This window comes from Crocodylus porosus, unplaced genomic scaffold (assembly GCF_001723895.1).
Source record: "Crocodylus porosus isolate Cpor-Errol unplaced genomic scaffold, CroPor_comp1, whole genome shotgun sequence".
Classification (NCBI taxonomy): domain Eukaryota; kingdom Metazoa; phylum Chordata; order Crocodylia; family Crocodylidae; genus Crocodylus; species Crocodylus porosus.
The window spans coordinates 2,981,650-3,005,635 of NW_017728921.1; the positions used below are offsets into that span (position 1 = coordinate 2,981,650).

A 23,986-nucleotide genomic window follows, 5' to 3' on the forward strand; every position below is an offset into this window, starting at 1 on the left:
TGGCTTTAATTTATTTCTAAATACTTCTCTACCAGCAAAAAAAAAAAAAAAGTTAATGAAAAACTGACCAAAATATATATATCTTTACCAGCTACAAGCTTTTTATGAGCCTCAAGAGGAGCAAATTGGGGGAAACAATTGTGAGCTACTCTTATTCATAAGGAAATGTTATAATCGCAAGTGGCTGGGAGATAACTGTAAACATCATTAAGGATCACTCAGAAAACCCTCAGCATCAGTTACTGAAATGTAAGTTTTGCTTGTTACTCATTAACTATTTTCCATTTGTGTCCTTACTGCCTCTGCCACAGCATAAGCTAAGAGGTGCACTTTTGAGAGTCAGAACAAGGATCGACTTAATTTGGTAAAGCATGTTCTAGTCTACATAAAGCAAGAATGGCCATACTAACACAAAGGACGGCTAGGCAGTAGTGAGTTCTCAAACAAAAAGTAAGGAAGTTCAAAGTTGAGGACTACCTGCTCTTAGCGCCACCCGTCTTTCCTAGGGATGGCAGCAGCTATGGCATGTTCTCGCATGCTGCTCAGAGACAGGGTAAGAATCTGTGTTAAACCTCAACTCTGAGCGCTGGCAGCTTTCGCAAGTTCAAGCTACAACTTTCTGATTTAAAAAAAAGTTACCACGCCCAAAACATCCAGAGAGCCTAGGCCTTGTTATGGACAAATGATCTGCAAAGCTTCCACTGATAAGATCACAGTTAAGCATCTGAAATCACAACACACTTATGCATCCGTACAGCTTAAACTAATCTTGTTTTTTTTTTGAAATTCTGCAATAGAAAAGGCTCCAAGCTGACACGATGTATGCCAAAACCAAGACTTTTACAGCAGTTCTCCTCCTGAAAACAATGTTTTTGAAACACAAATCCTCAGCTATCACTGTAACGAGACTAGGTTTAGGAACGTATGCTTTTTAACATATCCTTGGATGAATAATGGATGTTTCTAGCGGATAGAGCAATACACATCCTCTTGTGGAACTTTTAATCAATTATACCTAATTTTGAACTTTGAGCAACTGATGTTCATCATTTGAAACTAGTCACAATTTAAAAAGCAGTAACCACGTGGGTCTGGTTTCCCCCACCTTGAAAACAACTACTAGGTTTCAAAAGGCATGCTTCAAGCCTTGCATTTTTCTTCATTTCTTGCTGGCAGACGGATCAGTGTACTACAGTAGTGGTTCTTAAAAGGATCTCAACACTGCATTGTAAGACAGGCAACAGGCTTGACAATTGGCCATTGAGATCAGCTGCAACGTAAGAAAGCAATCCTGCCAGCAGGAAACAGTACGTGTGAAGCCAGGAACTCTGGGAGAAAGACGGTATCAGAAGTTGACATCTTAAACAATTCAGTCTGTATATTCAGCTACTATAGAAAGAAGGACGGTGATGTCATCTGGTTTTCCCCCTGTAATGCAAAAAATTAATTTTTCAACTAATCAAGAAGCTACCTAAAAATTATAAACAGTGTCCTAAATGCTTTGTTTTAATACCCTTTAAAAAAAAAGTCAGTAACTGTTTTAAACATGCGTATACCCAAAAGCCTTGGCCTCCTTCACTTCCCTTTCAAAAGGAACACTCACCTCCTAAAAGCATTGTGGGGACCACCAATTATTTGGGGGCAGGGGGAGAGAGAGGGATGGAACTTGCGACAGCACAAGATTTATGAAGCGATTCCATAGCTGGGGGGGACACACTCACCTCTCACGTTCAAGCCATTGTCACAGGCAAACTGTGCAAAGGGTGACATGTAGGTAGGGTCATACGCCAGTTCGTGAGCTTGCTCAGCAATACTTCTCGCAGTCTGTTGTATGCTTTCATAATTCGAGTTCTAGATTGATGAAACCCAGCCAGTTATTCTTACAGAAATGAGTGCGGTTCATTCACCTAAGCAGCTACTTTGGAAGAGAGCATGATGGGCACAGGGAGCATTTCCTAATCCAAAAGGAACCTGCCTTCTCCCAAACGTCCAGTTTGTGAGCGTTTGCTTTTCAGGATGAATCCAACCTCTGTGGCTGTGATTATCTGCATAGTTTTCATGAGACCACCGATTGTGGGAAGGAAATGTATCATTTCACTGCTTAGAAGATGGGACCTGGTCTGTTTTTAATATTGGAAATTATCTAAGCTGAGAAACTCAGCTTTCCCTTTACTTGTTTTGACTACCCAAATCGCACCCTCCCTTCACCCAGCCTGACAGACAGGAACCTGCTCTTTCCAAAGGACTTGCAAAGCCAAGACGAGCCCAAAGGAACTGCATTCACTACAGCAGGAGTGCTAAGGCAAAAGGAGGAGAGCAATGACTGAGCAAACAAGGGAAACAAAGCTAGTTTGAGTACTAAGTGTTGAACAAAAGGAAGATTATCTTCCCATAACACAAAAATGCCTGACAACTCTTTAGTCTCGCATAATTACAATATTCATTTTGCTGAATGGTGTCTGTGGCCTACACTGAAATGGGAAAGTATCAAATCAAACTGAAATCTTTATGTCTATGTATGGGCTACAAGTCTGCATACCCAGCAGTTACAGCTTCCACTGCAACAATAAAGTTTTCCTGTCCCCACTCTGCCCTGCTGCTCATCTGAAATTATTTACAAGTCTCAAAAAACAAAAACAAAAAAACCCCACAAAGCCAACAGCCTTCCCTTCACCACCCCACAGCTTCTCCCTCCCCTCCCACATAAGCATCTTGTTCAGTACTCAGAGGTGCTAAAACATGCATTGCTGGGCCTTCTCCGTATGGCTACTCCTGCCAGCTAGCTAGTGGCATGTGCTACAACCACACCTCCATTCTCTAGGGCAAACATGGGGTAAGAGAACAGTAACAGGGGCAGGGCAGATCCCAACCAGCTAACACTGGGTTTTCAACTTTGTCGACATATCAAACAAGACCTTCCTGCTCAAGCCATAGGTGAGACTGAAATGGAGGCTTTCCACATTCAGATCTCAGTGCTATTTGGGGGAAAATGAAAGATTTCTATTGGAACAGTAATACAAGAATCACCCCTATGACCCACAAGAGCAGGACTCCAAGCTCACATTCAGTCTACTCAGAGCATGCCTCTAAATCACTGTCTACAAGGCCACTTGTAGTGTTTCCAGCAAACCCCGGCAGTCATTTTGCTGAGAGAAGGATCAATATGAAGGCCACCGAGAAGTTAACGTGCAAGCTGTCCGTGTCGAAATACCTTCCTCCAGGTGCCTAGTTCCTGTGTCCTTTTGGATTCTGCAGTGGACTTCCTAACAACTCTCCCACTCAAAGTTGTTTAATACTCCCTGTTCAGTGGGGAAAGGGCAAGATCTCATTTGTTATCTAAGCGGAAAACAGCTCTTGAAATGATTAACGGGAAGTAACAGCTATTCATCATATGGCTGAATAAGAACCTGCATTCAGTGCAGGCACTTCATGGCAGTTACCTTCAGCTTTTTTAGTTCCTGAAGAATCATGTAGTCAGGCATGTTGTCAAAAAGTCCATCTGTTGCTGTCAGAATAATGTCTCCGAGCTGAACATCAAAAGAAGTACTGTCAGCAGCATCTGGGCTGTGAAGATGATGATATCATGTTAAAGGAAAGGAATTCACGTCACACTAAAAGGTACAAAGTCCTGTCAAACAACAGCATCAACGGCTTCTGCAATTCACTGCTCTTATAACACGTGTTATGCATTGGTGCAGCTTATCAAGAGAGCCAGTGTGACAGAAGACACAATCAGGATCACAAACATCTGGGGAGGTGCATCAAAACTGCCCAGATCAGGACAATTCCGTCTTATCCACTTCACCAGGTAACCATCAAGTCCAATGGTAGTTCAGGGTTTCCTTCTCACCCAATTTAAACATGTCAAAGGGCTTGAGAAGAGGGAGGTGAAAATTCCTAACTGGGATGAGAAGAGTGATGCCTAGATACTGAAGCACCTTTTATCGTGAATGATGCACCCGCAGCTATACAATACACTGTACAGGAAGGAAGCAGCACACACTTTGGTCACCATGGCAAACCCCAACTCTTAAACAGAATGAGGCCTTTAATGAGGAGCAGCTTGGCTTTCAATGGCAAAAAGGAGTTGGCTCCCCACACTGGATGAGGGGCTGATTTTACCCCACTTGGATTTGAACTTGCAGTTCTAAGATGATCAGCATTTCAACCCAGTGTTTGACATCACTGCCCTATCCCGATACCAGTTTTATATGGACTTGTCCAACCATTAAAAGGAAAAACAGAAAGGCCATTAAAACTGAATGTAAATACCACTTAAAGTTGAGATGAGTGCAAGCCACTATGATGCATGCTATACCCATGATTCAGAATGGAAACGTGGGTGTTTCAAGGGCCGATGCATCCTCCACATTTTCCTTAATCCACAATGACTCATTCTTTGCTTCCTTAGCTTCCAAAGGATGCTTTTCTGATAACTGCCCTTGTGCTATTTTTATTCTTTACAAAAGATACCTAGGTCTTACTCAAGGAAGCCAGAACCACTGGAATGATTTATAATCAGACCAGAGTCAATTTCTGAAGTGCTCTCCTTTTAGGATCCTCATGGCTATGCACTTCCTACCCTTGAGGCCTTTGGTCTTCCTGTGTGGCTTTGTTACCTTCATCACGGTAACAGCAATCTAGTTGGAACTATTTCCACCCAGCATCCTCAAAGGAATTATTTTGGCATTGGAAACTACAAAGTCTAAAACCTCTGACTAAGAGCTTAACATTCATTCTCCATTGCCTGTACAGGGTACACAACTACAACCGCTCTTTAGGAGATTTTTAAGGTCCGGATCAAAAAATTAATTAAAAAAATTAAATAATTCAAGTGCATTCTTAAAGAAGATTATGAACTTAATTTAATACAGTAGAGGAAACTCATTAAAAGAAAAAAAGAGAGACAAGCAAAGTGACATAAGACAAGAAGGTGCGTTCTGCAATTCTGATTTTGTTTGAGAAGTGGCTGAAGGGCTGGGCCAGCACTGAAACGCAGACAGCTCAGCGGGGGCACTACCCAAGTTCACCTTTGGCCTGGCAAGTTTTGTGGACACAGTGTCTTTCTAACACAAGCTCGGTGTTCTGCCAGATGGAGTTCTGCTCATTCTGATGGAACGCAGCGTGCTGTTGGACACTTCGCCGTACTACAACGCAAGCTGCAGTCACACGCTGCCCTGCTCTCCTCTCAGGCTTCATGACCTCAGTGCCAAGCTATGCAAGCTGGCCTGTTCCTTGCTGGTCTCTAGAGGAGCAGGGACTCCGAAAAGGTGGGTGCACCCGAAACCAGAATGCATGGCTGACGCTAAGTGGAACTATTGAAAGTGTCCTCCATCAGGTCAATACTGCCTGCTAGTGCCCAGTGCTAGCCCAGTCCATCCTTATTCAACTCTCACTACGTGTGCTGCAGCCACATATAAGGAAGTTCAAATGGTTTCTATACTTTGCTACAGTCAGTAGGAACTTTTCTTGCACTGAAGTTAGGCTTTGTGACACATCCTCCCTGATCCTAGGTGGGCTACCAAAAACTCTTATTTGTTTCACAGTAAGGAACAAAAAGCCTCTAATACTGACTCACTCATAGTAATTTGTATTTAAGGCTCCTGCAGTTACTGCAAACAAACAGCAATAGCTCAAACCTGCAAATGCAATGAATTCATCTCTGTGATTAATACAACCTTAAGGTTTGTATCGTCTTGGCACAACATGCAAAGGACCTGGACATGACATTTATGCTGTACGTTCTACTACACCAGTGGACATTTCTGGTTTTGTCAGGACAGTTTCATAATATCCTAGTCCCTCTGAGGATCAAAATGACTCGCGTGCTTTATGCACTTAAGTCTAGGGGAAGTGACCATGCTCCTGAGCTCATAAACACTTCAGCTAGCTTGGACTCTTACCAGGTTGTTGACTTGTCTAAGAAATAACTGCTGACCTGAGTACAAGTAAACCCTCCTCCCCTTCTATTTTTTTTTTTAAATAAGTACACCCAGTAGTAGATTCCAGCATACAGAGCACCTTCACTGAAGGTCCCAGAACCTCTCATGTGCTGGCTGTACACTGCATCAATCCCCATCTCACCTATCACTTAGTACAACTCCCTCTGCTTCCGGCGGCGCTATCGACAGCTGGAACGGAGTGTTGAAGTAATGCTGTTGTTCATCGGACCGATGGACCACTTCTCCTCCTCTCACTACCAGAAATCCAGAATCTCCCAAATTTGCTGTATGTAAACGATGACTTGTTCTGTCCAGAACCACTATGCAAGCCGTACTGCTTCCTAGAAGGAAAGTTAAAAGGATCAACGGGAGATGGACTAAGCTGTAGCAGCATTTATGTCACAGGAGCCAACTGTTGCTCATTATTTCATTCATAGGCCAGCTGTTCAAATACTGAACATCACTGCTGACAAATCCAGGCACATGTAAATATTTGTTGGGGAGAAACAAAGTGAATATATATTATGAGGAGGAAAAAAGCAGTGGTGAGTTTTACAAGCATTGCATGACACAGCTGCCAATTAATTTGCTTATCTTGCTTTGATTACAGCATGCTGACAAACACTTAGTGCAGTTTCCCATTCTAAAATATTCTAGTGTGGGTAGATGTGCACAATCTCTGAAGGTGACCTACTTTACAGAAGGCACAGAATAATGAAGTCATGATTACTGTGACCGTAACAGTATCCTGACAGCACCGAGACCATGCTAGGTGCTGTCCAAACACTTCCCTTCACCAGTCCTAAATAATCCGTGCCCAGCAAATGGACAACTGAGAGATGTCACTAGGTGTTTTTACATTGTGTGCATCAGAGCAATGCTTTTTCTTTTAGACCGTGTCTTTGTAAAACCGGCTCAGAGGGCTGCTTTCAAAGAAATGCATGGTCTCTTCATGCAATTCATTCAGAAATAAGTGCGCTGCTTTAAAGCTCAGTTAAGAAGTTAGCTCCAGTATTTAAGTGCCAGCAGGCAGGTGCAACCATATGTAACCTGACACATCATTAACTGCTTGGACACTTCATTCATAACATGCCGATCAAGATCCCAGCGCTGGAAAAGTCAGTGAGACACCTGTACCAAGTTTTTAGCCTCATTTTATTTCAATAGAAACTGTCGACTCCTATTTTCACAACCACCTTCATTAAGACCCTGAGAGATGGGTAGTGTCCTAGAACTCTCAATAATTGCTCAAGTTACTTCACAAGATAAAACTTCTCTGCAAATACTGTGCTAGATGGATTAAGAGAGAGTAAGGGCATAGGGTAGAATGGAAACACCCACATCAATTCATACTGCCCCGAAACCTTCCATTCATGGTGGGGGCATTATGGAATTTGAATTCATTCCCCTGTAACATCTGGGATTGCCCACTGATGGTGACGTGGCACAGCAATTGCTGTGCCCAAAGAAGTCTGATCCATAATCTAGTGCATTGGGCACGGTTGAGAACAGAATCCCTTTTCATTTGGAGTGAACATCCCAGAAGTTAACACATTCAAACCTTTCCGAGACACAGAAATGCAGCTGGTTCCAACATCCTCAGCTCCACAAAGAGTCATTTCTAACAAGATGGGTTAAAAAAAGACCCTGAGCTTTCCATTAACTAAGAAACGCCTCCAAGCAGAGCGGCCCGTTTGATGGATCAGGGGCTTACAAATCAACTGAGCTCAGAGCCTTTAGCGCAGAGCACAGCTAGCTCTGGGCCATCGCCTCTCCTGCACAGGGCTGTGTTGCAACTGATTAGCAATGCTTTCCTTTTTGTGGGGCTCCCAGCCTCACTTGGTTCAGAGTCTAGCAGCATTAACGTGTACTGTAACCAGAAATCCATGCAAGGAATGCAGATCCCGTGACTCTGCATATACTGCTCTTGAGACTTGGAAAGGTCAGGCCAGGCTGTCTCCTTCCAGGGAAGGGCTGCGAGAGCTTGTCACGAGTGGTCCACCTTGTCGGTCACTTAATCACTTTGACTGCTTTGCACAAAATAGAAGGACTATAATTAGACACTCCAACCCCCTGAAATAAAGCAGTCACTGAACAGACATAGGCTAAAAGACGAACCAGCAGGCTGCTTGAGGCTTGCACCCATTTTTTAGGCACGTAATAAAAAGCAAACATTTGGTCCCTGGCTCAGCAAACTGGTTAGACATAGTTTACATAATGCTCTCTGGGGAAAGAAGTTTAAGGTCAGGTAAGAAGCATGTGCATCAGACTCTTAGTGTGTGAAAGGTTAGACAGCCTTTAGAACGGTATTCAGCTTTCAAGGTTACCTGAGCAGGGCCAAATACGGCCTTTCTGTCCACATGACTTTCACAGGCTTCCAAGGGAAATGCATAAACAGATCTGAAGGCCGACTGTGCACAACATCCAGCAAGCTCGTGGTTGTAGCACATTTCTTTAGCTTTCCTTCAAATCTTTACTCCTACCCCCATAAATCAGCAACAACAGAAGACAACTGATGGCACCATGCAAACCATTCAATGAGTGCACGGGTGCTCAACCCCCAGCCCCTGCTGAGCTGTGATGCAGTCCAGGGGCTCCCCACAGGTCCAGATATTTGGGGGTGGAAGGGGCAGCTGCAGTCAATGCTGCTGCCACTCCCCCACCAACACATTCCCTAGCCCTGTAGGCCAGAAGACATGACCCTGCACACAGGGCCCAATCTAGCACGTGCAGGGCTAGAACCAGGGGACTGGCCCAATCCGGGCTAGGGCCACAGCTGTGATACGGCACGCTGGACCAGGGATTCGGTCCTGCACAGGCCAGATGGGGCCTGCAAACCAGATGTGGCCTGTGGACCCATCCCCTAGCACTTACGCAGCCAGCTGGACCAAAAGGTTGGGCACCACTGAAGTAGGAGTTAGCAGGACCAGCTCAAAGAGACACAGCCAGCTATCTTGTTACTTATCAGAAAAGCCCGGGCTGGAACCAAGCCTAAATCACAAGTTGAGGAGCTGGTGTTAAACAAACACAAGCAGGAGTGGACTGCCGGGAGAGCTTATTTTGCAGCCCTTCTGCAAGTGTGGAAGACATTCTCAGCAAGTTTATTCTTTAATGAAAATCTCTGAAGTGCTCCTTGGAGCAGAGTTACATTCCAGTACCCTCATATATGGAGCATCAGTGCTCCAAGAGAGTGTCAGAGTTCCCTTGAAATTCAGGACAGATAACTGGCTGAGGATGTGCACTGCACCACTAAGTGACTGCTCAAACCGCCTCGAATCTGTAAGCCTGGCCAGCACATTTTACACCATGGAATCAACGTGTGGGGTCTTTGTTGCTCTTACCAAGCAGAGGGACTTTGTTCTGCAGTAGCTCACAGTAACTGGTGGTAAGAATCCCAACGGGATTGCTTGGTACGAACCGTCCTTCTTTTACTAAGCGCTCACACGTTCGCATTAGAGTCCCTGAGAACTGAGAAGGGTCGACCCCGTAGTCTCTCCAGCCTCCTACGCCATCTGCTACCCCTTGAAAAAAGAAGAGAGGGAAAAAGAAAGCAATGTTACCACTCATGCAGCTTAACGAGGTAGTATTAAACACTCACTTCTCACACACTTACATGAGGTCCAGTAGCTAGACCACTGCAGGCTGTTACCCATAGTTCTGTACTAAGCCAGTCTTCAAAGTGGTTATTTTATATTTGCCATCTGTTCTCATGTCACAAACAGTGGGAAAAAAGTTATATTTGGTTTTCGGGGGGAAAAAGATGCTCTGAAAAGCAGTGCTTCAGAGAGATTCTGATGTTAGGCCTCAGGTGCACGTAATGGTTAGTAAATATGGTAAAAAAAGTCTAAAGCTAGAACTTCTGCTTAAAATGATATTCTGAAGAAAGTGACTTCATTTTAAGAGATCCTAGAGAGTCACCTACCTTCCTAGCAATTCAAATTAGATCAAAACTTTCATTAGCCCATTGGACAGAGAGGAGGTGTGTGTGGGGGGGACAGTGTAAAACATTTTAAACATTACCAGAACAAGTGGTGAAAATGATTCCCCCTCCCTGTTCAGCACCCCCAGGAGGATCTCCTTAGTCACTTGTACCGGGGGGAACGTCCCAGTGAGGAGCAAGTTCTGCAGAAGTCAAACTTCCATTTGAGGAAAAAGATTTGAGAAACCTCTAACCAGGTAGGGCGAGAGCCACAGCAATACTGTGCTTCTTACCTGCAGACATATCATCGCTTCTGGCTTCAGCCAAGCAAGAGTGAAAACTGAGCAGGGTCTCGGTGGCTGTCCATACGAGAGTGGGATCTGGCAGGCTGCACTCTGGGAAACTCGGAGAGCTCTACACAGCAGCAGAGGGAAGGGCAAGAGCTACATAGAGTGAGAGCACATGGGGCAGATTCCCAGGATCCATCCCCTAGGATGGCAGCAGCGTGGAAAAAGAAAGGGCCCGTTTCCCTCCTCACAGGAGAAGAAAGAAGTGTAGGGAGAGGAAGGATCTGGATGCAGAGATATTAGCTGGAGGCTAGGTGAAGTCCCCAACCTGGGCCCAGCACATTGCTCAGCTGGCTGAGACATTTGTCGACTTCTTTCAGTCTCTCCCTAGTGCCAACACAGTCACATTAAAATACAGTCTAAGAAGTTATTACTGGGTAACTTTAATTTACTACAAAAAAATGTATTGAGAAGTGAGCCCATAGGTCCTCAACCAATTAAAAAACTCTGACTGTCAACTTAAGGGAGTCATGATCTGAAGCGTGGGATTCTACGACAAAATGAAGTTCAAGTCAATTATTCACGATACAGCACAGCGAGTCACTTCCACAGATCACAGCAGGCTTGAACGAGAATGATTTCTTACGAAGCAGAACAGAACTAACCTCTGGCCAAGAGCAAACGTTAATTTATCAGTAAAATACAATATGCATCACCTCCAAAGGCCCATCACATGGGATGCTGTCTGAAATGGAGATGGACGATTTAGAGTCGACCTTGCCATGAACTCTGTAATCTGACAGCAGGTTAGAGCTAGATTCTGCACAGCCTATCCACATTAATCAGATTTCTCCCAAAAATAGTGCACAACCTTTCCGACACCTGCTTTGTCCGTGTTTTCTAAGCAGTACAATGTGCAAAGGGCAAGACCTCCTCTTCTTGTGTATGGGCACAGCCAAGAACAACCTCTCTCTCAAAAAAGGATTTGGGAGCGGAGTTTGTCCAAAAGGAGCCCGGGAATTCCAAGACGACGCTTTTCTAGTTTCAAGAACAAATGAGCCCTCTCCACAGACTCTTACTAAATTTACTCTTTGGTTTTGGCCACCAGCCAAATCAACCATAAGGACTCAGTTTCATAGTTGGTCGGGTCGGAAGGGACCCGAGCAGATCATCTAGTCCGACCCCCTGCCATGGCAGGGAAGAGCACGGGGGTCAAACAGCCCCAGCGAGGTGTTCGTCCAGCCTCCTCTTAAACACCCCCAGGGTAGGAGCCAGCACCACTTCTCTTGGAAGCTGGTCCCAGACCCTAGCCGCCCTGACCGTGAAGTCGCCTCCTGATGTCTAGTCTGAATCTCCCCTCTGCCAGCTTCTGGCCGTTATTCCTGGTCACTCCTGGCGGTGCTCGGGGGAACAGGGACTCCCCCAATGCCTGCTGATCCCCCCTGACTAGTTTGTAACAGGCCATTAGATCCCCCTCAGCCTTCTCTTGTGGAGGCTGAACAGGTTCAGGTCCTGTCGCCTCTCCTCGTAGGGCCTGCCCTGCTGCCCCCGACCATGCGAGTGGCCTCCTCTGGACCCTCTCCATGCTGCCCACATCCCTCCTGCAGTGCGGCGCCCAGAACTGGACGCAGTCCTCCAGCTGCGGCCTGACCAGTGCCGCACAGAGGGGGAGGGTCACCTCCTTGGACCTGCTTGAGATGCATCTGAGGATGGATGCACGACAAGGTGCGGTTGGCCTTCCTGACCGCGTCCCCACACTGTCAGCCCATGTTCATCTTGGCATCAATGGTGACTCCAAGATCCTTTTCTGCCTCTGCCCTGACGAGAAGGGAGCTCCCCAGCCTGTAGGTATGGTGCCGGTTGTTCCTCCCCAGGTTCAGCACCTTGCACTTGTCGGTGCTGAATCCCATCCTGTTCTCATCCGTCCACGCCTGTAACCTGTCCAGGTCCAGTTGCAGCCTATTCCTCCCCTCTAGTGTGCCCACGTCCCCCCACATCTTAGTGTCGTCAGCAAATTTGAACAGGGTGCTCTTCACCCCCTCGTCCAAGTCGCTGATGAAGATGTTGAACAGTGTGGGCCCGAGGACCGAGCCCTGGGGCACCCCACTGCCCACGTCCCTCCAGGTTGAAAACGAGCTGTCCACCACCGCTCTCTGGGTGCGGCCCTCCAGCCAGTTGGCGACATGTCTGACTGTGCGGGTGTCAACACCTCAGTCCCCCAGTTTCTCAATGAGAACGGGGTGAGAGACAGTGTTGAAGGCCTCCCGAAGTGCAGGAAGATGATGTCCACTGCTCCCCCTGCATCTAAGGATTTGGTGACCTGGTTGTAGGAGACCACCAGGTTGGTCTGACAGGACCTGCTGCTAATGATCCCGTGTTGGCTGCCCCTGAGCATAATCCCCCCAGCCCCTCGCGGACATGCGCTAGGATAATTCTCTCAAAAAGCTTGCCCAGGATCGAGGTAAGACTGACTGGCCTATAGTTCCCCAGGTCCTCCTTCGTCCCTTTTTTGAAGATGGGAACCACACTGGCCTCTTCCAGTCCTCTGGCCCCACACCAGAGTACCACGAGTGCTCGTACAGCCGTGCCAGGGGTCCCGCAACGACCTCAGCACTCAGGGGTGGAGACTGTCCGAACCAGCTGATTTGAATACATCCCGTCCCTCCAGACGGTTCCCGACTAGATCCTCCCTGACCCTGGGCCTGGGTGCGCCTCCCCGGGGGCCTGAGGGGGACCCGGTGGGGGGGCTGATCTGGTTCCTGCTCAGGAAAACGGAGGCAAAGAAATCGTTAAATATGTTAGCTTTGTCGTCTGGTGCGACGACCAAATTTCCTAGCATGTCTTGCAGGGGCCACACGTTACCCCGTACCTTCTTTTTGGCCCCTGTGTATTTAAAAAAGGACTTCTTGTTGTCCTTGATCCGAGTCACTCATCCCAGTCCCATCTCCGCCTTGGCCTCCCTGACACCCCCCCCCCCTTGCAGCCCCGAGCAACCGCAGTGTAGTCCTCCCTGGGGATGGCCCCTCCCTGCCATCGGGTGTGCGCCTCCCTTTTAGCTAGGAGACATTCCCAGATGCTTTTGGTGAGCCATGGGGGCTTTTGTGCCCTCCTGCCCCCTTTGATCCGTGTTGGGATTACTTCCGTTTGGGCTTGGAGGATCGTCTTCTTAAGGAGCAACTACTCTTCCTGGACACCCGGCTCCCCTGACTATTCTCCTTAGCTCATTGAAGTCGCCCTCCTGAAATCTAGGGCGGCTGCCTTGCTGCCGGCCTTCGCCACCTCGCGCTGGATGGTGAATCCCAGCAGGTGATGATCGCTGTCGCCCAGGACTCGTTTCCTTTTAAATGAATAAAGGGCATTATCGAGTTCCTTCATAAGATACTGTACATGGTTATGCTTTACAAGCAATAGGTCTAGAATGAGAGCCCTAATATTTCTGCATTAAGGTCGCTATGTCTCATTTCCCTTCTGTTCTGGAATCTGAAGTGGTCGAGATGCTACAGAGGGTCACTTCATCTCCAATAAAACTGTAGTGTTATATTACTGTACTGCCAGGAAAGCAGCATGCATTCTGCTCTTCACATCACAGCGGTGTACTCGTAAGTGTAACTTTTCTTTAAAAAAAAAAAAAAAAAAGTGGTTCACAACAAATTATTTCAGTCACACCCAGGAGATAATTGCAGACAGTTATTTCGAAGCTGAAGATGCATGCAAGTCATGTCTTGCTGTCGATCTGAACACAGCTACCGTACAACCAAAGGCTGGTACAACAGGCACGTTTCAATATACTGCCATCTGCCTAACACTCTTCACCGACCAAACAGCATGAAGCTACTAAAGAGAGCTGTTTACCACATCAGGCTTCAAACGGGTTTTGTGCAACAAGCTGTTACAAGAAACATGACACAGAAGTGGTTTCAGGTGCGTTTGTTCTTCTCCCTACCCAGTCAGACCATGTGGATTTACACACCAGCCCACGAAGCTAACGCAAGACTCAAGATTGCCACGCTATACATACTAAAACCAGCAAAGACGGACTAGGCTAGCGATTACCCAAGGAGGGCCACAAGTCAAAGATGATTTAAGAGCTAGTGCAAACCTACTGTGCTATTAGCAGCAGAAGAGCCAGCTGATTTCTCAGTTTGTAACCCGCTCCAAGCCTGGAGCTTGAATCTTGGCCTATGACCGCATACTTCATCTTGAGCCACAAAACCACCAGTTCTGCTCTCTCCCCTCCCTTCCCCACCACCTCCTGCCTGACAGCACATTCCCTCAACTTCCAACACAGGCACCCACCAGCTTTTCATTCAGTCAGGTTTATAATTATTTCTGCACCAGGCTCATGATGAGGGAGCCCCCGCTTTAAAGGTCAGCAAGAGATGCTGGTGGAGGAATGTGTCTCACCCATGTCCAGCAGTAAACGATGGCACCTATATAACACTCCAAAATAAGCAGAACCTCAACCTCCTAGGGACCAGGCCCCTTCAAGCTGACGGCAGCCAACTGAAAATCCAGACCAAGCGCGAGCTGCTTTCAGAACACCACTTAGCGTGTAGCTTATTCTACCTTCAATCTCGGCGTGCAATGATTTTAGTAGTGGACAGGAGCCTCAGGCATGAACACGCTGTGCACAGAAGTGACAGGAATAGCACAAACTTCCCAAACTGGCTTACCACTATGCCCCAGCTGTGGCTTAAAAAGGGACTGGTAGCAGAAAGCAAGGACAATTCATTCTCCATATGCACCAGTCCTTGTCCTCTTCCAAGACATTTAGCCAGACGGACCAAACACAGTGATTTCTGTGGTGTGAACAACCATGGTCTCTAAGAAATGACGTATGTGTAACCGGTATGTAAAGAACTATTAAATATAAGAATGACTTCATAGCATTTCCCCTGTAACACCACGTCTCCCAATCTCTTCTCAAATTTAGAAACCTCCTGCTACTAGCAAAGTCCCTGCTGAAGAACAAGGGCATGCGGCTGTATCGATTTTTACTCTTCTTGTTTATCTCGCTTTCACCCAGGACACAGAACACACAACAATTCAAGACAACCAGAGGTTGGACTGTTAAATAAAGCTGGTCAAATTTCAGCTCACTTATTAGTTCCACCACATTTCACAATAACATTCAGGATTTTCTTTCAGTCCCCCCCTTTCTGACCTTGAATACCTATGGTATAAAATACTAGCTGCTTGAGATTAAAAGTATAAGATATGGCTCAAGTGCAGTTATGTACAGCCTTTGACTAGTGGGTGTGACGGCAGCGTTCAAATATCTGAAAGGCTGCCACAGGAAGATGGAGCAAAACCGTCCTACCCTCAGTGACAAGGAGAACAAGAGGCTGTGATTTTGTGCACTTCCTTGGATGCTTTATACCCAAGGGCACCCAAGGGGTTACATCTGAGCTGCCATAACCAAGATCCAGAGACGCTCATGGCAAGGGGGGGTATCGGCAAATAAAACAGCCAAAAAGATTTAAAAGAAAATGTGCATATTTTTTAAATGAGAAAATGTTTTGAGAGCGCTTGGTGTTTCAAAGGCCAGGTCCCTTGTACTACAGCCTCTCCTTCGGCACAAGGAACTGCAAGTTACTGTTCTGCTATTCTCCCTTGTGTTGAGAGATCCATGAGTACTCCCCAGAGCTACTGCCAGGTTACATGCTCTCTGCATGCGTCAGTCGGTTAGAGAGACCGGTTCCTTCCAATCTGTCTCAATGCCAGGGACAATCAGTAAAATCCAGAGCCTCAGAGGAAAATCCAGCCTGACGGATGTAGCAGTATCCAAGCCAACCAAGATAAGATGCAGCGATACTCAATGCTACTCAAGTTAAGTACTCCCGGCAGCCTGCACTTCAGGTAACTGGAGGGGCGGGAGAACCAACTCACAAAACCAGCAACATTTGGGTTAGCCGAGTGCAGCTCTCCCCTGTACATGCTTTCAAGCCCGATCCATCTGTTCCATTCTAGCTCAGACATGCGGTAAAGTTATGGGCTTCTTAAACTGATGCTAACCTTTCATCTGCCCTGCTTCAAATCAGTAACTTTTATGAGTAGCAGTCTGCCAGCCAGCCACAGCTTACCTACCAATTCCCATGTCAGCAGATTGAGTGCAGAAGCACTGCCCTGAGCTGGAAACCTTTAGAAGATGCTCACCATGAAAGTGCTTACCAGGGCACAAAAAGCAGATGCACAAAGACACGTGGCAGAGGTACCTGCAAACCGTATCTGCACATAGCAGGGGAACATAATGAAGCCTTCAGCTCATGAAATATTGAACTTCTAAGTCCGATACTGAATTAACCATGAGTCACTGGTGCCAGAGAATTAAGTGACGCATTTATGGAATGGTTTTATGTTTGGCACAAAAGCAGCGTTACACTAAAACTTCAAGAGCAAAAGAAACTGCACCTGAAATGCATCACCTACAGTGACGCTGCATAGGTACTTTTTAAAACGGGTGACAGGAAGCAGAGGTAAACTTGTATTCCAGTTAGCCGAAGTCCTCCATTCAAGGCCAGATCCAATTCTCCAAGTCGGCAGCTGAACTCTGACTTAATAAGAGCACAGTAGGATCAAGATGCAGTTTTCTGATCAACCAGACCTTGACATTTATAAAGAAATAACTATACACAAAGCATCTCATAAGGTCAGGTCACAACTCACAGGTTGTAACTTCTCAGGGACCCAAATCTTTCAATTATTTTCAATATGAATGGTTAATAGACAGGTCAATTTACATTACACATTTTATCAACCAATAAGCACTGGCTTATGGAACTCAACCAGCTTAAGGCTCGTTTCATCTTTTTCCCACTTCGGGTATATACACCAAAAGAAGGAAAAAGAGGCTAGGGAAAGAAGTGAGGGCTTAAGTGCAACAAGTGGTATTAAAAGAAGAAAGAGGAAAGCAACACAGATGGGAAGAGAACAGGGAGGCTCTAAGCAATCACATTCGTGCAGAGATGGGACTTCCCTGAAAGCGTCCAGTGTTTATTTTGGCCATTTCTATTATTGGCCTGTATTCTTCTTCCTTGGCCGGTGCAAAAAGACAGAGTGGGAACCTCACGAATGTTTTCCTCAAAATGATGAAACTTGGTATAGATTTGAACATAACAGGAACGTGCTGAATTCTTGTTATGCTCGAGGCATTTTGCAAGTTTCCCGGTATGGCTACCACCACAGGTATTAAGCAAGACTGAAAACTCCCATGCTACTGAAGTGCAGGCTGCTGTTGGTATTTGTTCCCTGGAAGGGATCCGTGACACAGAATAGGTCTAACTCAGCCAGCACTCAGAGTGCCAAGCTGCACCTGGATACTAAACCAACAAAAGGAACAGATTATTGCAATGCTTCACCCAGCACAGAGACTGATTGGTGCTTCCACTATGGTACTTGGCTTGCATTCAGTTGGACTTATTTCCTTCTACAGCTCTCTCACAGGGGAGGGCCTTCCCTCAGGACAGCTTCAGTTATGCAACTCAGGTTACACCTACTGCCAGCAAGAGATGTGAACAGCGGGTACAGTTACAGAGGTCTGGCTGCAAACGTAAGCCACAATAAATGCTTAGCACCATTACAGGAACCACAGTCAGAAAGAGTGGTCAGGTTAGAGGCTATCTGCAGCTAAGAGCCATCCTTTTTTTCAAATGCTGAGCTTAAATGCTCTGACAGAGCCATTCTATCGACATTTGCATTAGCCACCACTGAGAACGTCTTTTTTTAACAGCATCCATATTCCCCCAACAGCCCTGTCAATAACATGTGGTTTCCTTACAAATTACAGTACTCGACTAAATGTAAAGTGCATTTAATAGGAGCAACACTTGCACAAAGAAAGGGATGTTACTTTTGTTGGGCTCCAAGACGCTTCAAGAAAGATGTGAACAAATTAGATGAGTCCAGTCCTGAATTGCAGCAAGGGAAACGTAGGTCGGAGTTTAAGGATGAGCTTTCTGTTGAGGGTGGTTAAGGATTGGAACAGGCTGCCTAGAGACACTGTGGGATCTCCATCCTTAGACAAACACTTGACTGGGATGGTTTAGTCAAGGACAGTCCCGCCTGTAGCAGGGTGTTGTGCTAGATCAGGGGGTCCCAACCGTTTTATGCCGAGGACCAGCAAACTGCAGACCAGAGCTGACCATGGACCAGTAGTGACTGGCATACTACGGGCAGGCAGGCAACCCTCGTTTATACTCAGTACAAAAAGGGGTTGGCTGCCGATCCGCAGTATGCTGGTCACTTCCAGTCCATGGTTTGCTGGCCCATGGTCACTTCCAGTCCGGCAGCCAACCCTTGGTCACTTCCTGCCCTCCTGCGGACTGGCAGCCAACCCTTCATGGCCCAGCACCAGGCTGCAGCCTGGGGGTTGGAAACCCCTGGGCTAGATGATCTCCCGAGTGTCCCTCTAACACTTCCACAAATTGTATCCTTAGCTCATTCTTCATGGTTAGAAGTCAGACTCCTCATGTTCTGGGACCAGCAACATTTTTGTTAATCCAATGACTAACCTCTCTAGATTATATCAAGTCTCCCTAGTGTTGACCTTTTGTTCCCTAGGGCAAGACAGTCTACTGAACTAGGCTGCTTCATCTATAAATGGTGAATCTATGATCTCATTCATAGATTCACTGATGCGAGTCTGACCCCCTGCCTGGGCAGAAAAGAGCACTGGGGTCAGATGCCCCCAGCCAGATGCCTATCCAGCCTTCTCTTAATGACCCCCAAGGTAGGGGAGAGCCTTCCCTTGGAAGCCCATTCCAAATTTTGGCCACCCTCACCATGAAGAAGTTTTGCCTGATATCTAGCTTAAATCTGCTGTCAATCTGTGACCACTGTTCCTTGTTACCCCAAGAGGCACTCTGGTGAAGAGAGCATCTCCGATCCCTTGCTGTGTCCCCCTAATGAATCCGGAGGCAGCCACAAGATCCCCCCATGGCCTTCTGTTGTGGAGGCTGATGAGATCCAGGTCCTTCCGTCTCTCCTTGTAGGGCTTGTCCTGTAAGACCCTGACTATATGAGTGGCCTCCTCTCGAGTCTATCAACATCCTTCTTGAAGTACGGCGCCCAAAATAGACGCAGTACTCCAACTGCAGTCTGACCAATGCCGCATAGAGGGGAAACGTCACCTCCTTGGATCTATTCATCATGCATCTGCTGGTACATGATAAAGTGCAGTAAGCTTTGCTGATGATTTCGTCACACTGACGACTCGTGTTCATCTTGGAGTCCACTCTGACTCCGAGATCCCTTTCCTCTTCTGCGCTGCTGAGAGGGTCACTTCCCAGCCAGTCGATGTGCTAGATATTTTTACACCTCAACACTCTGCACTTGTCCTTGTTGTACTGCATCCTATTATGTACTGCCCACTTTTCTAACCTGTCCAGCTCTGCCTGCAATCATTAGTAGACATGACATCAAATAAACACTTGCTTTCTATGTCCTTCAGATATTTAGTTACTCTGACACTAACACTTCCTGGAGCCATCTTTTCAGATTGTCTATCCTTAGCCATTTGCATTTCCCCACTCAAGTCCTTTTCCTACTCAGTGAGACGCTAGCCTGCACTCCTTGGGGCATCAGCTTTTTCCTCCCCAAACCATGCCTACCGTGGGTACTAGATAGCCAAATAGGAAGGGGGAAAGACTGCCGTAAAGGCTCTTGCCAAGGTCACTTTCTAAATAAAGTCCCATTCACATCTTAGAAAGCACTGGTGTCACGGGATGCAGAATAACTGCTACTGTGTTTTAATGATGGGTCACAACAGGGACAGCAGACCCCAGGAAAACTGGCAAGGATGGATGGCACCTAAAAAAAGAAAAAGAGCCAAGGAACAAAAAGACAGGTCCCAAGACTGGGGGAAAGCATCATTAAAAAAACTGCACCACAAGGTCTATAAAACAAACCTCAACCCTGGATTTGAAAAAAGTTTGACTGCAGTGCTAAATAGGACTCATGCTGTTAATTCAACCTGCAACTTGGAATACACCAGAGAGGCAAAAAAGGAGTAAATCCACTCACCCATGTCAACTGAGGAAACAGTTGCTAGCCACTAAAATGCATATCACTATCAACTGATGAAGAATTTAGGCTCTCATTTATGCAAATGTAGGTTTTTATCCATTATACAGTGCCCCTCGCCTGGGGCAGAGCACTTCTGAGTCCAATAACCAGCAATTCCAGTAAGTACTGGCAAACAAAAGGGAGCAAAATAAAAACAAACAAACATGTGCTGTCCTATCAAGAAACTCTGCCATTTTGGTACTTGGTTAAATTTTTACTCTGTAATTCTAACAACAGAAAATGTTGGTGCTCAAAGATTTGGGTTCAAACTTTTAAGTGGCTGATTTTACGCAGCTAGATGCTAATCTGCAGCAGAATACACACCAGGGGTTTTTTAGCATTTGGCCACAGGGGTGGGGGGGAAGAGCATTATTCCAACATATAAGCAACTTTATTAAGGCAGCTTCTACACAGTCCTCCAAATATTAGACGATGCAGAGGGGTCTGAAGGCCCAGAAAGACATTACAAATGCCAGTCCCAGCTGTTCGACAGCCCTTGGGAACCCGGGAGAGATTACACAAGAGCTTTTGAGAGCAGCGACACGCAAGCTTTGATCCTAATCATGAAGGCCTCAAACACCAGAAATCACTGAGTAACAAACCGCCTCCTTTTCCCCAGAGAAGTCTCCAAGGACCTGGGGTGGAGAGGTTCTTCTCCCTTCCAGCAGTTAGGTGGCAGGATTGAATATCTAACCCAACAGGGATTTTTTGCCAGAAACTGAAATGAAAGATCAATCCTCCAGCAAGAGGCTAGCCCACTGGTAAGCACCTGCTCCCCTCTACCCATTGCTGGGAGGTGGGAAGGAACTGGATTTTCAGCAGTATGTTGGAAATCTCACTAGGAAAGAATGAGACACAGTAGTGGGGATCTGGTGAGGGTTTCAAGCTTTGGACTGCAGAGTGCACAAAAACAAAGCACGATGACTAGCGGCTTGGGATCCCAACGGCTCTGCTCCATAAACATGCAGTCTCTCTGGCACTGGTGAACTTCTGTCCAACTAAAGAGACTAAAACCCAAGCACCAGCACAACTTTTCCATTAACGGGGAGTGCCTCGTGCTGCTGCACCACACCCATATCCACATCCAGCCCACACAGGCTCACTTTTCATAAACTCAATCTGGAGAAGTTTGGCACAGAGTAATTTTAAACAAAGTATTTGGCAAACATGGGTCATGGAGTGACTAATAGAACAAATCAAGCCTAAACAAAAGTGAGGTATTTGAATGTATCCTGTACTGAGAACACTCTTAGCATTGCTGTAGAAGACAATGTTACGCAAGTGCATAAGGCGCCTCAAGAAACAAATGAGGTCCCTATACCAAAGAGGCCGGAAAGCAAGGGACCATATGCAAAGGAGTCGTTCAGAAGCAAGAGGGTGCAGAGATGCAGTGTTTAAAGAGGAGAATTAAGGTATGGGAAGGTGCCTAGGCAGCAAGAGGTGGGAGGTCAAGAGAAGAAACTTGAGTGAGGGTAGAGAGAAGCACATGGAGCAAGTGAGCAGTCGAATACGAAGTCATGAAGGGCACTGAAAACAGAAGTGAAGAGCTTTATGCTGAAAGAGAAAGGTGGAGGAGGGAAGAAATCTGTAGATGAGGTGACATCTGAACAGCAAGGAAGTTTAACACCAGGACTGGAAAGGAGAGGTGACCAAAGAGGGACAATTACTGTAACTAAAAAAAGGGGGGGAGGGGAGCAGACTAAATTTGTATCCATTGGTTTAAGCAGTGTGGATTGAGAGAAAAAAAGGAGATTCATCCCAAATTCTCTGAACTGCAGAGCATAAGGCAATTTCAAAATGACTGCTACACATGAATGTCAGAAAAGCAAACAGCTAACAACTAAAATGGCTTGATACTGAAAGCCATTCGTTTACCAGCAAGTTTCAGTTTCCACTTTCCTAGTTAGGACATCTTGGTCTGAATAAAAAAAAAAAACAAAACTTCCTCTCTCCTTGCTTCCACAGCCAAGTTAGAATTGTGCTGATCCTCCAGTTGCTGTGAAAATTGATGCAAAACTGGTGCAAAAATTTAGTACAGTCTTCCCACTGGACTCAGCAGTTACATGATGGACCTGGAAGAGCGAGTCCACATTTAATACAGTTACCAAATATGGCTACAAGAAATGAAGTGCCAGCAGATGGTTATAGATCCACTCTCATCCTAACTTTGCTTTCCCCTAACATGCAAAGTTCAACTCTCGAGGGAGGGGTGGGGGGAGAAAGTCTCCTGGTCCTTCATTTCTCCAAAGAATGAACACTGGATGATCAGAGACTATCAGTGCAGGTCTAGTCCTGAACTTGAAAAGCAGCCAGCACGGGTCACATGTCAATGTGCAGCAGTCCAGCAACTCCTTTTAATGGAAAAAAGAATGACTCAAGAATAGACCCAGTGGAAAAGATGCAGAGTACGGACTGCCCAGATCGAGTTTCCACACCTCCTTGAGAGCGCACGACTTCACCCTGCTGCTCCCTTCAAAGTAACCAGCAACACTGTTTCCTAGCACCAAGCTGCACTTAATCGTTTAATATGACCTGGGCTATTTCAGCAGTCAAGCCACCCCATGATGGAGATGGCACAAGCCAGAGTAACAGCACAAAGGCATGAGTTCCTGTAACACCATCCCGCGGCTGCGGCAAATGTCAAAATAAACACAAATAAAAACTCTGTGGCGTTTCCTTCGGGTGTTTGCACGAAGGAACAGCCAGGGGACAAGCCCCTTCGACCACGGAGCTGGCAGGCTTTGGGCCCCAGACCTGTTCCAGCAGGAGCTGGCTAGCCCCCAGCGATCGAGGTGTCACGCATGTTCGAGCGCTCACTTTTGGCCACGATTAATTGTGGCGGTGCAACCACAGAGCGTGCGATGCAGGAGGCGATTGTGCGAGAGTGACTGAACGCCGGCCACCCGCGCACGCCGAAGGCGGGATGTGGGGGGAGCAGTAGATACGCAGGAGAACAGGGCTAGGATTCGCAGTGACCTCGACAGGAATGGGAGGACTGGGCCAAAAAGAAATCTCCCGAGGTTCACAGACAAGTCCTGCGACGTGGAGGGGAGCGATGCCACGGGCAGTAACTCTGCAGAACAGGACCGGGGGGTGGCGGGGGCAGGACGCTGGGCAGGAGCCAAGAAGGTGAACAGCACTGGTACGAGCTGCCGGCAAACTGAGGGCAGCAATTCTCCCCCTCCTTCCAGCACTGGGAAGGCCACATCTGGAGTCCAGCTGTGCCCCCCCACTGCCGAAAGGATGTGGACACACTGGGGAGAATCCAATGGAGGGCAACGAAAATGGTACTGGGGGGGCAGCAGTGGTGAGGAGAGGCTGAGGGAAATGGGCTGATTGAGCCCGCAGAAGAGAAGAGCCGGGGGCCTGAACAGCAGCCCTCACCTCCCCGCAGGGGGGCTGCAAAGAGGATGGAGTTCAGCGTACAGGAGCAATGGGCTCGGGCTGCAACCAGGGAAGCCGAGGCTGGGCATTAGGATGAATTCCCCCCCCGTCCCTCACAACGGCGACGCGGGTCGGGCCCGCGACCTTGAGGGGCCGCGCACTCACCCAGCACGTCGGCGCAGCGGTGCCGGGCCACGAAGCAGGCGTCGTCGCCGTAGCACACGCCCTTCTTGAGGATGCCCTTGCGGAAGTCCTTGCCGAAGCCGCAGCTGGCCGTCACCAGGCTGTAGTCGCGCGAGTCGGTCTGCGACAGGCCGCCCAGCACGGCCCGCGCCACCAGCCGCCCGTACGACAGCACCGAGAACATGGCGCGCGGCGCCCCGCAGCCCCTG

The 23,986-nt window shown here is 47.2% G+C and overlaps 2 protein-coding genes across 4 annotated transcripts in view; one reads left to right on the plus strand and one right to left on the minus strand.

The window, feature by feature from the left end:
* The window catches only part of RAD9B (RAD9 checkpoint clamp component B), a 24,079-nt gene extending 17,560 nt beyond the window's left edge, over positions 1–6,519 (plus strand). The window contains exons 11-12 of one of the 3 annotated variants that reach the window (XM_019538764.1): positions 92–249; positions 6,380–6,519. In XM_019538764.1, the coding sequence (XP_019394309.1) occupies positions 92–211 (120 nt within the window). In that variant the 3' untranslated portion in view covers positions 212–249; positions 6,380–6,519. Of the gene's footprint in view, positions 1–91; positions 1,277–6,379 lie in introns of those variants that run through there. The other 2 variants (XM_019538762.1, XM_019538761.1) reach the window with 2 other exon arrangements.
* On the minus strand, positions 783–23,980 carry PPTC7 (PTC7 protein phosphatase homolog). Its single transcript, XM_019538767.1, has 6 exons — positions 23,760–23,980; positions 9,284–9,463; positions 6,085–6,283; positions 3,441–3,564; positions 1,722–1,851; positions 783–1,428 (listed from the first exon to the last, which is right to left on the minus strand). The coding sequence occupies exons 1-6, from the start codon at positions 23,959–23,961 to the stop codon at positions 1,370–1,372; spliced, it is 894 nt and encodes a 297-aa protein (XP_019394312.1). The 5' UTR covers positions 23,962–23,980; the 3' UTR covers positions 783–1,369.
* Positions 23,981–23,986: the final 6 nt, after the last annotated feature.

Excerpts from the sequence above, each read along its gene's own strand:
- PPTC7 (XM_019538767.1), bottom strand. The coding sequence starts at position 23,961 with ATGTTCTCGGTGCTGTCGTACGGGCGGCTGGTGGCGCGGGCCGTGCTG. Across the intron at positions 9,464-23,759 it reads CCGCTGCGCCGACGTGCTGG|GGGTAGCAGATGGCGTAGGA; the intron begins GTGAGTGCGCGG and ends TCTTTTTTCAAG. Across the intron at positions 1,852-3,440 it reads AGGAACTAAAAAAGCTGAAG|AACTCGAATTATGAAAGCAT; the intron begins GTAACTGCCATG and ends TCATCAATCTAG.